At 44.1% G+C, this 11,914-nt stretch overlaps 1 protein-coding gene across 15 annotated transcripts in view; it reads right to left on the bottom strand.

The window, feature by feature from the left end:
• Nucleotides 1-4,218: 4,218 nt before the first annotated feature.
• LOC122628873 (RNA binding protein fox-1 homolog 2) overlaps nucleotides 4,219-11,914 on the bottom strand; it is a 75,092-nt gene continuing 67,396 nt past the window's right edge. For 8 of the 15 annotated variants that reach the window (XM_043811665.1, XM_043811681.1, XM_043811664.1 and 5 more), the window contains 6 exons: nucleotides 11,402-11,555; nucleotides 10,236-10,299; nucleotides 9,606-9,632; nucleotides 6,040-6,206; nucleotides 5,518-5,581; nucleotides 4,219-5,436 (listed from right to left, as the gene is read on the bottom strand). In XM_043811665.1, coding sequence (XP_043667600.1) covers nucleotides 5,423-5,436; nucleotides 5,518-5,581; nucleotides 6,040-6,206; nucleotides 9,606-9,632; nucleotides 10,236-10,299; nucleotides 11,402-11,555 — 490 coding nt within the window. In that variant the 3' untranslated portion in view covers nucleotides 4,219-5,422. Of the gene's footprint in view, nucleotides 5,437-5,517; nucleotides 5,582-6,039; nucleotides 6,207-8,926; nucleotides 8,948-9,605; nucleotides 9,633-10,235; nucleotides 10,300-11,401; nucleotides 11,556-11,914 lie in introns of those variants that run through there. The other 7 variants (XM_043811668.1, XM_043811675.1, XM_043811671.1 and 4 more) reach the window with 6 other exon arrangements.

Raw genomic sequence — 11,914 nt, 5'->3', positions numbered from 1 at the left:
GGAGAAAGTCCAAAATTAATCGATTACTTATTTATCATTTTACGTACGCATGTATTCTATCTCGCACCCTTGCGACAAATTTTCAATGGATAATATATTCGACGAACGACGAGTCGAATCTCCGATTCGTCGTTTGCGCGTCGATGGACAAACGGTAGAAGAGGACTATTTTTTATTTGAAAAATATTTAATAATAAACATTGACAATATACAGAGAAAATACGCCATAAGAAGTCGCTATGGGAGTAATAAGAACCTAACAACTGGTCCAGACTTAGAAAATATCATCAAATCAGACAATGACAAAGGTGTCACAAACGACACCTTTTATCCCTATCAATATTTTGCAACTAAAGTTCGAGATGATTGTATTTCCTGTTCGCTCGCAATTTTCTCACGTTTCTCTCTCTCTCTCTCCTCTCTTATTTTTGTGTTTGTGTACATATATATACATACATAAATACATACATATATATATATATACATGTATATGTATCTCGTGTATTTTTTTCTCTTTAGTCGTTCTCAACGTATTAGCGCGTAAAAAAGGAAACGAAACGAACCGAGTCGCGTTGTGAATCTGTGAAAATGTCTTTTGCGAATTCGCGAACGGAGACGAAGCGTTTGGGTTGCGTCGTATCCGTTCGCGAATCACATCCACTAGAATATACGTATAAATATGTGTTTATGTCGTTTTGCGCGCCGAGAGAGAAAAACAAAAAGAAAATTTACAGATATCGCTCGTCCAAGTCGTTCGCTCGTGCTTTATTCGCGTCTCGCTGATTATTCCTTTACCATCTTTCGTTTTGTCATCTTTCCTCTTTACTTTCACGTTACGATTTAATTAATAATAACGTTATTAATAATTAAGAATATAATTATGTGAATTCATTCATTTATAATTTACGATCTCGAACAGCGGCGCGCGGGCCGGCGTTAGCTCGCCATCTTCGTGCTACGTTTTAAAGACGAGAAGAAAAAAAAGTGTTGCTGATTCGTGGAGGTACGCGAGATGCGTTTTCTCTCATCTCACTCATACGCGTTATTACACACACTCTCGCACTCTCGAGTGCGACATCAAACATACAGACGCACAAGGACACGATAAACTTTTTACATTCATTCACTCACTCACTCACTCACTCACGCACGCACGCACGCACGCACGCACGCACGCACGCACGCACGCACGCAAATCTTCGACCTAAATATAGGTAATAATCATTGTAACGCCTTAATGTCATGGAACATTCCTCTTTCACGTATTACATATTTTTATTCTTTTTTATAACATTTTCTTTTGCGATTACTCGAAAACGGGCACGATCATTTTGCCAAAGATCGTTCGTTAGAAGAGCGTTGAAATTTTCCCTGTCGTTCGGCCCAAGTTTCCTTCATTTTATATCGTTGCGTTTACGCTATTTATTTTTGTGTGTGTATATACATACATATATATATATATTTATTTATATTTTTTTATATATATATATACATATATATAATTTTGTTTCTTTCTTCTTATCGCAAGTAGAAGTAGTCTCTTTCGAGAAGACGACTTCGACTCCTTTCGAGTATTACGTGTGAATGAGTTTGTATGCGCGTTGATCGTACTTTGCCTTCTTTTTTGCCATTTCGCGCAACGTCGACTCTCTCGTAGGACTAAGACGGTAAAAAGCACAGAGAGATCTCGGTTAACGCCATGCCTAATACGCTAGGATATGTTGCTCGTTAGATGTGTCATTACGTCATGTATTCATCTAAATTCATTTAAAAATTCCCTTTAATGGTAATTAATGTTTTATATAGCTAGTTGTAAGATTTATACGTATAACATACGGTGCGTATCATTGAATAACTTTATACACTGCTCGCTTATCTCTTTGTTTTTCTTTCTTTCTTTCTTTCTTTCTTTCTTTCTTTCCTTCTTCCTTTTCTTTTCTTTTCCTTTCTTTTCATTTTTATTCTCGCTAAAATTGATTCGATACGACCCGACGCGAAAAACGATGAGATTAATAGAAACGAAATTAATACAGATTCGTTCAGGTTCTTGATTTTTCTTATTAGAATTTTTTCTTCCCGTTCGGCGACGGACCAAAGGTTTAGTAGGCTCGGGATAAAACGAAAGGACGATGGAATTAATAATCGTCTTTACGCTCTTCTATCGCCCAAAGACAAAAGTCGAGAGGTAAAGAAGAAAGAAGAGACACGATACGATCGTATATTGAAAAAAAAAAAAAAAAAAAAACAAAAGGAAAGAGAAGGAAAAAGGGAAAAGAGAAACGGAAAGATAAAGAAAAAAACCAAAGGAAAAGAAAGAGAAGAACGAAAGATTTGGTTGTGCACTCGTGACGCGCTTTTCCTAATTTGAGCTTGACTTAATCTCTAGCAACTATTTAATAATAATAGCCTACCCCGATAAAGATATCGATTACGAGTAAGTATAAATTTTAGTCACAGTTCACATTACACAGAATTAACTCCCAAAGCAGATTCGTTCGTTCGAGACGCGTTCTTTCGAAATTTTCAAAATTTCCAAATGGAATCGATCAACTTTCATCTATCGACTAAATACTATAGCGGCTCTCTTCGTTCTTCGATCCTTTTTTTGATCTTCCTCGAAAGAAGGATCGATTATCGACTTTGATGATAACCATCCTCTCGAGCTATCCTCTTGGTAGAATAAAGTTTATCGTTATTGTATAATCGTAATCGTAATTCTAATCCTAATCGTAACCGTAATCGCATAGCAGCTAAGATTACCTCTTACACGTTTTCATTTCGTGTGTGTGTGTGTGTGTGTGTGTGTGTGTATTTGTGTCGAATTTCTTTACGATCTACCGACTCGTCAATCTTAACGTTTACGAGAAAATTATGAGTATATCTTGAGTCTTCTTCGGCTACGTTCTTCGGCTTATTTTGTGCACGACGATCGATCGTTCTCTATTTACACATTTATATAACTGGCATTCACGCACACGCAAGAAAGACTCTTCTTTCGTCCATCTCGAGAGATTTACCGAGATAGAGAGCTATGCGTCGTTAGCTTTATTCTAATATTCTAAGGAGATTTAAAAACTAAAACGTAAAATAACGGCTAGGAGACTACTCTAGCCGTTGGATAGATAAAGATAAATCTTTCGTCATATTTGGCTACTACGTATTCCCCTCGCATTTTCTTTCCATCGTGTTTAGCCGTCCTCTTTCTCTTTGTTCCTCCGCTTTTTTCTCTTTAGAGTTCCGCGACGTCCGTCTCTCTCCCGTTATTCTCTCGTGCGAGATTTCTTATTTGCTTACGTATAATATTAGATAAATCCTCGCGCGCTAACTATAACTTAAAAGGTAAGGGCGTATGGTGATACATCGTTCTCACTCGTCTCAATGTGCGTTCAATTTCCATTTCGTGTTAATCCATCGTAAGCGTAACTTTGACTTTGTCTTCCCTCCTTTAGCGATAACGTCGATTCTCGACTACGATCGGGAGAAAGCGAGCAAAGGATAACGAACCTCGATGATAATTCCAATGGATAAGACGTGCCTCGAGAAACGAACTCGCGACATATCGAGAGAAAATAACGTGCGATCGTCCTCGCTAAATCCATTAAGATATCAAACCGTCTATTACGATCGAATGTTAAAAACGTCCGCGACTCTTTTTAAAAGCGCGTTCACTCGGCGTCCGGTCTGACTAACGTAAATCCGTAAGAATAATAATTGCGAATACAATACCAAAATGTTTCTACAAAAATTCATAAAGAGTTATGCGTGTGTGCGTGAACGTGTCTGTTGCGAAGAGGATAATAAAATGTGTGTGTGTGTGTGTATGGACGCGCGCGCGCGCACACACACACACACACATATATCGTGTATCAAACAAAGGACGTATCAAAAATATACACAAAGATAAAAACGTCTTTTTACGGTCATTCGAAGTACGCGAGACGCACGCGCAAATCGCTCGGCGTCGATATCTTTCCTCCTCCCGAGTTTTCCCGATCGTTCGAAAAAGCGTTCTTTGGACAATAGACGTACGACGGTCGACGCGACGTCGTTACGGCCGCGTTTCCTCGAACGTTAAAACTTAGCAGCGACGAACGCGCGCACGCTCTCTCTTAGACGATAAAAAAATCCTGACCATCGTCCTTCCTTTGCATTTTCATATCTTCCCGACTGAGAGATCTTTCGCGCGATCTAATAATAGTAATAATGACAATGATAAAATAATAATAATAAAATTATAATAATATTAATAGTTAATAATAAAAATAGCGAGCGAGTTGAAGCCCGCCCAATGAAACTAAACGCAAACGTTCCGTGCGCTCGTGCGGTGCGATTCGCGCAAGTAACGCGTACGTTTCGATTTGGTTTTTCGACGTAAATTCTACCGTTTGTAGAGTACGGCGGTAAGAGATATAACGAGAAAAGAGGGGATAAAAAGAAAAGAAAAAAAAGAGAAAGGGGAAAGAAAAGAAAAGAAAAAGGGACAAGGAAAATGGAAAGGCGAACGAACATTTCGAAGGAAGATGTAGAATTATAGGTGGTACGTGCCGATTCCTTCGGTTCGCCTTGCCAGAGAGTATTGAGTACGCTTTCAAGTCGAAATTTGTCTTTCTAGCGAATCGGATCTAGGATGATCTATATTTGCGACGTTTAAAAATCGGTGGTGCTTCGATTAGGAACCGGTAAGAGAGAGAGTGTCTGACTAGACCCTGTTGAGACCCTGTGCAACGTCCGGCTGCGTTCATCGTTCAGCGCTCTAAAAGGACGCGAATCGGTTTTTCAGGAGACATCGATGCTTCTTCTAGAGACTATCGTTTCCGGTTCGTCCGCGCGCGCGCGCGCGTGTGTGTGTGTTTGTGTCCTTTTTCTCCTATCGTCGAGACTGCTTTCGATAAATAAATAACGGCGAGAAAGATGGGGAAAAAGGAGAGAAGCGATAGGCTCTCTCTTTCCTCTCTCTCTCTCTCTCTCTCTCTCTCTCTCTCTCTCTCTCTCTCTCTCTCTCTCTCTCTCAGTCCTTTCGATCTCGGAACGCAAACGTTCGAGAAGAAAAAGAGCGTGGGATGAACTTGAAACGCGCGATCAACGACGTTTTCTGTCATTGGTGACGGTGGTGGTGACGGCGGTGGTGACGGCGGTGACGGTGATTGCGGTGGTGGTGGAACGAGGAACAGCTGCTCTCGAACGTTGGAAGGCGCAGAGGGTCCAGGCGTCGCTTCTTTCTCGTCGATGTGCTTTGCGTGTAACGTCGGATGTGTGCGCCTCTACGCGCGTCGGTGTAATCGTGTATGCGTGTGCGCGAACGCATGTACCGCCGCTGCTCTTGTTTCGCGGCGTTACCGGCCGCGATTTCTGGTCGCGTTCCTTGCCGATCCCCTCTCTCTAAGGTCTCATTTAATACGGCGTAAATCTGTTGTACCCGCCTCTATAGACCGTTGCCTAAAAGAAAGAAAATTATAGTTGACCGTCGGTCGATGCTTCTCTTCTATACGTTCATGCACCCTTTCACCGATCTCTTACCCCGTATCCTGCCACCGGACCGATGCCGTGTCCGAGATAAGGGTCGGCGTACTCGCGTCCGTAACTGTAAAATCGTAATGATCGGTCAGAGACGTTGCTTGAGCCGACCGATCGATCGGGCTGACGATCGACGAGAGGCGTCGACGAAAGACGAGCATGGAGCAGGTACGAGAGTAGATACGAGAGGTAGAAAAGGAAAGTAAAAATAATGGGATATACGAACGAGGCCGTGATTCGTTTACAACTTTTCATCGGGATTTTCGCCGGGAAGGAAGGACTGGCGATCGGGCGTCTCCTCGAATCTGCGACTTCTAAGAGCTCGCCCACGATGACGATTCTTTCTGCAAGTCGATCGACTCGTTTACAAAAGAAAATATGGTATCATCGAAATTACACGTAAATATAGAGAGATCTCATCGTTCGATATAGATAGAGACGTCTCGAGGAGCGAGATGAACAAGTAGGACGGGAGGTTTAGGAGAGGGCAAAGGGCTCGTCGTAGGTGGCGCGTGATATACTCACCCCGCGACTGCGGCATATCCTGCGACCGGCTGTGCTGCCGCTGCAGCTGCGCCGTATGCGCGCGCAGCCACCGCCGTGTAGGTCGCTGCAGCTGCATAAGTCGCTTGCTGTGCCGTCGAGAGCGGCGTCTTTAGCAATGGCGATGCTGCGGCCGCCGCTGCAGCTGCCTGGAACAATAATCATGACCCGCCATGCAACGCTCAAAAGCAAGCTCGAAGAATCCGAACAGAGAGAGAGAGAGAGAGAGAGAGAGAGAGAGAGAGAGAGAGAGAGAGAGAGAGAGAGAGAGAGAGAGAGAGAGACAGCTGGATAAAGAAAGGGGAAAAGAATGATGGCACGAAAACGACAAATACAACATCGTTGCAACGTTAGTGACGACGATTCGCGCATAGGGTCTTCCGAATCATCGTCGACGATATCTTTCTCACACGTTTTTCCTACCTCGCTTTCTTAACGACGCAAAGAAATAATAATTAAAAACGTTCGCCTTGTAAATTTCGTCTCGTTGTGGTATTGCCTCGTGAGACAGATCGAGAGAGAGAGAGAGAGAGAGAGAGAGAGAGAGAGAGAGAGAGAGAGAGAGAGAGAGAGAGAGAGAGAGAGAGAGAGAGAGAGAGAGACGTGAAGGAAAAAGCGATGCAACGCCTTAAAAGCCTCGCAGCTTTCCCGGATGGTCGAATCCAAGCCGATCCTGAAAATAGATGCAGGAGGGTAATGCGCGAACGCGAAGAGGAGTGCTTTCGATGGAAGCTTTAGCGTTCTCTCTCTCTCTCTCTCTCTCTCACTCGCCCCGACCGTCTTTCGGGCGAGCGCTTTGAAGAACGCGCGTCGCGTCGCGTCGACGATGACGGACCTCCGGCGAGCGAACGTCGTCTAACGGCGTTTCGTCGAGATCGTTCTCGTAAAATGGAGAAAAATAGTTGGTGCGTGTCACTGCCAGAAAGCTAAGTTAACGACTACGTTAACGTCTTTATGATACATGGGATACTCGCTACGATTCTATCTGGCTAACGAATCTAAAAACTTGGAAACGTTTTCGAATTGCCGTACGTCTTCCAATGGATCATTTATTTTAGGAAAATTTTGCAAAATTCGTCTTACGTAAGAGACTTCTTTTTTCTTTAAACGAATAGGTAAACGTTTTTCTACGGTGAAAAAGGGAACGAACAAATGGAAAAGATAAGAGAGCAAAAGAAAGCGAGAAAAAAGAAAAGTGTAATTATTCGAAAGCGAAAACGGAGCGTGTCCTTCCGAGAAAGGAGAAAAGCCAAGGCGCCTAAACGATTCCGAACGATCGCAGCGCGCAGTAGGCAGGCGTAGGGATAGTCGAGGAGCGAGAGAGAAGGCAGACGAGAGATAAAAAGGAGACGAAATATTTGAAGCTTCCGTTCAAACAAGTATTTCTCTTTTAATCCGATCTATCGCGATGAAAAAAAAAAAAAAAAAGAAAAAAATCATCGTTCTCGACAAAGTAGACAAGTTTGCCAAAACTTTTGTCGCGAAAAGAGAATTCGGGCGGCGCCAGGCGAGTTTCGCTGCTCTCGTAAATTACCTTGTTATTTCGTCGACCGATTCGAAAGAATCCTTATGCGAGGTATGGATATCTAGGTACGAGAGAGTAAAAAAAACAAAACCATCAACGTAATTCGGAGGAATTTTTACGAGCTACGCTAGTTTAGTTTTCTTTTTAAAGGGGAATTTATCTACTTCGTTCGACTAGAAAAGCATGCCCAGTGGTATTTACAACGTGTTAGATAGGACGATTTATCTAATCCTACGACATCTTCCGACGGGTTCCACTTTGCGTGGGAACGCAAAAACTCAATGCCATCTACGAGAATCGGTGGGTAGTCGCTTATGCAACGCTACGTTTGTATACCTACTACGCGTAGATATAGGCAAATGCTGGTACAATGGGAGTCATTACGAATGCACCGAAGAGTGCACTTATCGACGTTAATAAAAAGAAACAAATAGAAATACAAATCACAAATACGGAGCTATTATCTGGAGTATGGAGGATCCTATGCGATCGACGTGCGTATCGTGTAACTTGGTACAGAGCGAAACAATAGAGATGCAACTAACGAGGTATCTCGATGGTTTTGCGATATCGGATTTGGTGGAAAAAAAAGAAGGAAAATAAAAACGGGGAAGGGCCGTTAAAAACCAAGGCAAGGCGTGGCGAGGCGAGGCAGCGATTAAATTTTACCGGAGAAGAGAAATGAAAGGCAAAGAAAGAGATTCGATCGCGCCTTCGTCGAAAGGTTCCTTTGTCGCGAAGCGTTCGCCGATCTCGTTAGATTTTCTCTCCTCGATTCTAGTACGTCAACGAATAAAGACCCAAGAAGAGATTAAATTTAACGGGGTATAACGTTTAAGGGCTACGCTCGGCATTGTGCTTCGCTCCGACGTCCGACGGTTAATACGATCCTTCTTGATACGGGGAAAGGAATGAAAGAAGTCCATTGGTAATCTCGTTTTCAGCGTCGAAACGTCTCTTAAATAGGATCACCGTGTGCCGAAGACCGAACGAAAGCGTGTCTACGATACGCGACTACTCTTCGAATCTCTCGCGAGACGCGCTAAATTGGACTTTACAAGCTCGACGGCTTCAAATGCGTTTCTTCAAATTCCAAAAAAGCATCGTTAGCTCAACCGCTATTCTACGATCGATCGGCGAACGCGCTTTGCGATCCCTCGCGATAAGCAAAAACGATAGAAAGAGAATGAAAAGAGGTAGAAGAAAGCACGGCGAGGGTGGGAATTAAAAACGAGGATAAGAGAAAAAAAAAAGAAAAAACGGGAAGAAAATGGAAAGGAGCAAAAACCAAACGAGAGATAGAGAAGTAAGTTTGTATGGGCGGACCACCCATCAAAATCCTACCTCCAGAGCGGGCGCTTTAGCCTGAAACACAAACGTCAAACCTGAAAAGGAAGTTTCAATTCGCCGGGAATCTTCGATATCGCGCTATTTACGAGATATCTTCTCTCGCACTTTCTATCTCTTTTTTCGGAGAAAAAAAAAAGAAAACGAAAAAGAAGAGAAAAGAAAAAAAAAACAAAACGAATAGAAAAGACGGAAGAGAGCCGACGCTTCGAGACGTCCTCGCTCTCCCTTCGTCGGTCCTCCTTCGCGCCGTTTCCTCTTTACCCTGCGCATATCTTTATGCGACCTATACAAAGAAACGAAAGAGAGAAGGGAAGAGAGGAGAGGAGGAGAGAAAGAAAGAGTGTGCAGCGCGTAGAAAAGAAAAAAGAGAGGCACTTCTTGAGATTCGAAGAAGAGAATTGAAAAGAGAAAAAAGAAGAAAGGAACAAAGCGAGATAGAGCACGTCGCCGTGTTCGATGCGAGACCGACCGAGAGAGAAAAACCACGAGTAAGACGGTACACTGTGTGTGTATCTAATATGTATGCAGAGAGCATAGGAAAAACGAAAATGTTTGATACGACGATAAAAATAGCGGCGAGAAGGAGAGAATGATTCGTGACGCGTAGATCGTTATTCGGTGCTCTTTTGCATTTCGTGTGGTAGCAAGCCTTGCGGAAAACGTGTCGACTAACTTCGGCTGTAGCTTGCGGCCATTCCAACTACATAAACGGGTCCGAAAATCGATAGACTTTAGTTAACGTTTCCCTGCCATATCGGACTTTTCGACCGAATATCGCATGCGGTATTTTTCCGCTCCGACACGGTGCACGCGCGATTTTTCTGCCTTTCTCTCTCCCTTATTGTCATTATTGTTATCAACGCCCTTATCCTTTACTCGGTCTCTTTCGAAAAAAAAGAAGAAAAGGAAAAGGAAAAAAAGAAAGAGAGAAGAGAAAAGCATGGAACGGCGTTTCGCATCGGATTCCATTCTTTCGTAAAATTTCAAGCGATCCCATGCGGGAACGTTCGCGTCGAGAGAAACGCTTGCGCGCAAAGCCATCTCGCGCGAATAAACTAGGAATTATCTCGTTCTCGATAGAAAGAGTACGCCGGTTCCACGTCAACGCGGTCGTTTCCATTCGACAAACGAATATTAGAGCGCGCGGTCGCGATCCAGAGACGATCTCGTCTTCTTCCTTCCCTTTTTCTCGCCGACGTTCGTTTCTCTTTCTCTTTCCTCCGACGCGCTGCGCGTCGCTTCGTGCACCGGAAACGGATATCTCGCGATGGAAAATCAAGAGGCCAAAGCCAAAGATTCTCACCTGTAGCCTGTAGTTGGGATCCTGTGTCGCCGCGTGCGCTGCTAGGAACGGGTCGTAGTAGACGCTGAAAAAGATCAAAGGAAAGATCGATCGATTAAATCTTTGTTTTCGAGACGAGGATGAAAGGAGGAAGGGTAAGGAGGGACGCGCGTTCGTAGGAGGTGTCGAAGGAAGCGTCGGTCGGTGCTCCTTCCTTTTTCCTCTCTTTAACGCTCTTACGTAGAATCTTTGGGTAGGATATCGGAGTAGGAACGGATCAGACAACGAGGATGAAAAAACCGAGGTGCAAAAAGTTTCAACGGCGCCGAGGGTCGATGGGGTTCGATATACCGAAAGCAGAGCGCTTCCTTTGTCTCCGACGTTAGCGGAAAAGGGAGACGAACTAGAGGGGCTCTCTCCTCCGTTCTCCGTCGCTAAAAAATTATCGTACTTTGCGTAACGCATTAGGGTTAGTTCGTTTGTGCGCCGAGCTCGTGCAAATGCAACGTACGTATTCTCTCGCGCGTACGTATTTACACACCATACGTATCTATCCATCTATGGAATACACAAAAGCAAACGGGCAAGACGTGCAGCGAAGCTTCTTATTTCGCGACAAACGAATCGTATCTCGAAACTTTTTTCCTTCCTTTTAGCACCTCTTCGGAAAGTTTTATTTTCGAGTCGAATCGTTTGTCGTTACGCTTCTTTTCTCCTTCTTTCTCTTGGAAATGGAAGCCTTGTTTACTACGCGGATCTTGCGATCCGAAGGAAAAATGTTCGTGCAAAGATCCGTTGTCCGTAAGAGATATATATCTCCTTCTTCGTCGCGGTCGATCCTTCGTTACATCGCGATGCGACGTTGGAGAAACTCGAGAGAAAAGTTTGGCGGGAAAGCGTGGCCGACTTTTCAAAGAGAGCCACTCTTGCCCGAGATATCTTCGCTACATCCGCGGGTAGTTTTTATCGTTTATCGATCGCGATGACATTGGAGGGACCGCGACGTATCGTCTATATTCGTATCTTTCCTACAAATCGCTGGAACGCGAAAACTTTTCGCAAATTTGTTCGATACTATTTCGGAGATGTTTGGAAGAGCGAAAAGACGGGAGCGAAAGACGAGAGAGAGAGAGAGAGAGAGAGAGAGACAGACCAAAAGCGACGAAATCGAAAATACGTGTACTTACGCAGGCGCAAAGGGATGAAGGGCCGTGGCAGCGGCCGCGGCTGCGAGCGGCCCTGGATTTCTGGCCAACGCCAACGCCGCCGCGCTGCTCGGAAAAGCTGCCCTTGCCGCGCCGACTCTTCCCCTTTGAATGGCCACTCCTCTTAATGCTGCCGCTGAAACAACGCGTACATGCCAACATTTCTTTCTCTTACCTTTCTCTTACTTTCTTTCTTTCTTTCTTTCTTTCATTCTTTCTTTCTTTCTTTTCATCTCCTCATTCTTCTTGTTTCGTCGACTTTCGCAGGATACATCGATCGGTAGGTTCTGCGATCGTTGGTTGCTGGGATACCGGTTGGATGCTGCGTGGCCAAGCGTGCCCGAGACGAAGCGCACAGACTGTCTTACGAGCTTTCGTTTCTTTTGGATGTAGAGAAAGAGAGAGAGAGAGAGAGGGGAGGGGGGGGGAGGACAGGGAGAGGAGAAAAGGTACGATTTACGAAAATTTTTCAGCTTCGTCGTAGGTACGACGTTC

Source organism: Vespula pensylvanica, chromosome 4 (assembly GCF_014466175.1).
Source record: "Vespula pensylvanica isolate Volc-1 chromosome 4, ASM1446617v1, whole genome shotgun sequence".
NCBI lineage: Eukaryota > Metazoa > Arthropoda > Insecta > Hymenoptera > Vespidae > Vespula > Vespula pensylvanica.
Note: the sequence above shows the minus strand (reverse complement) of the source record. Positions and strands in the feature narration are given on the sequence as shown.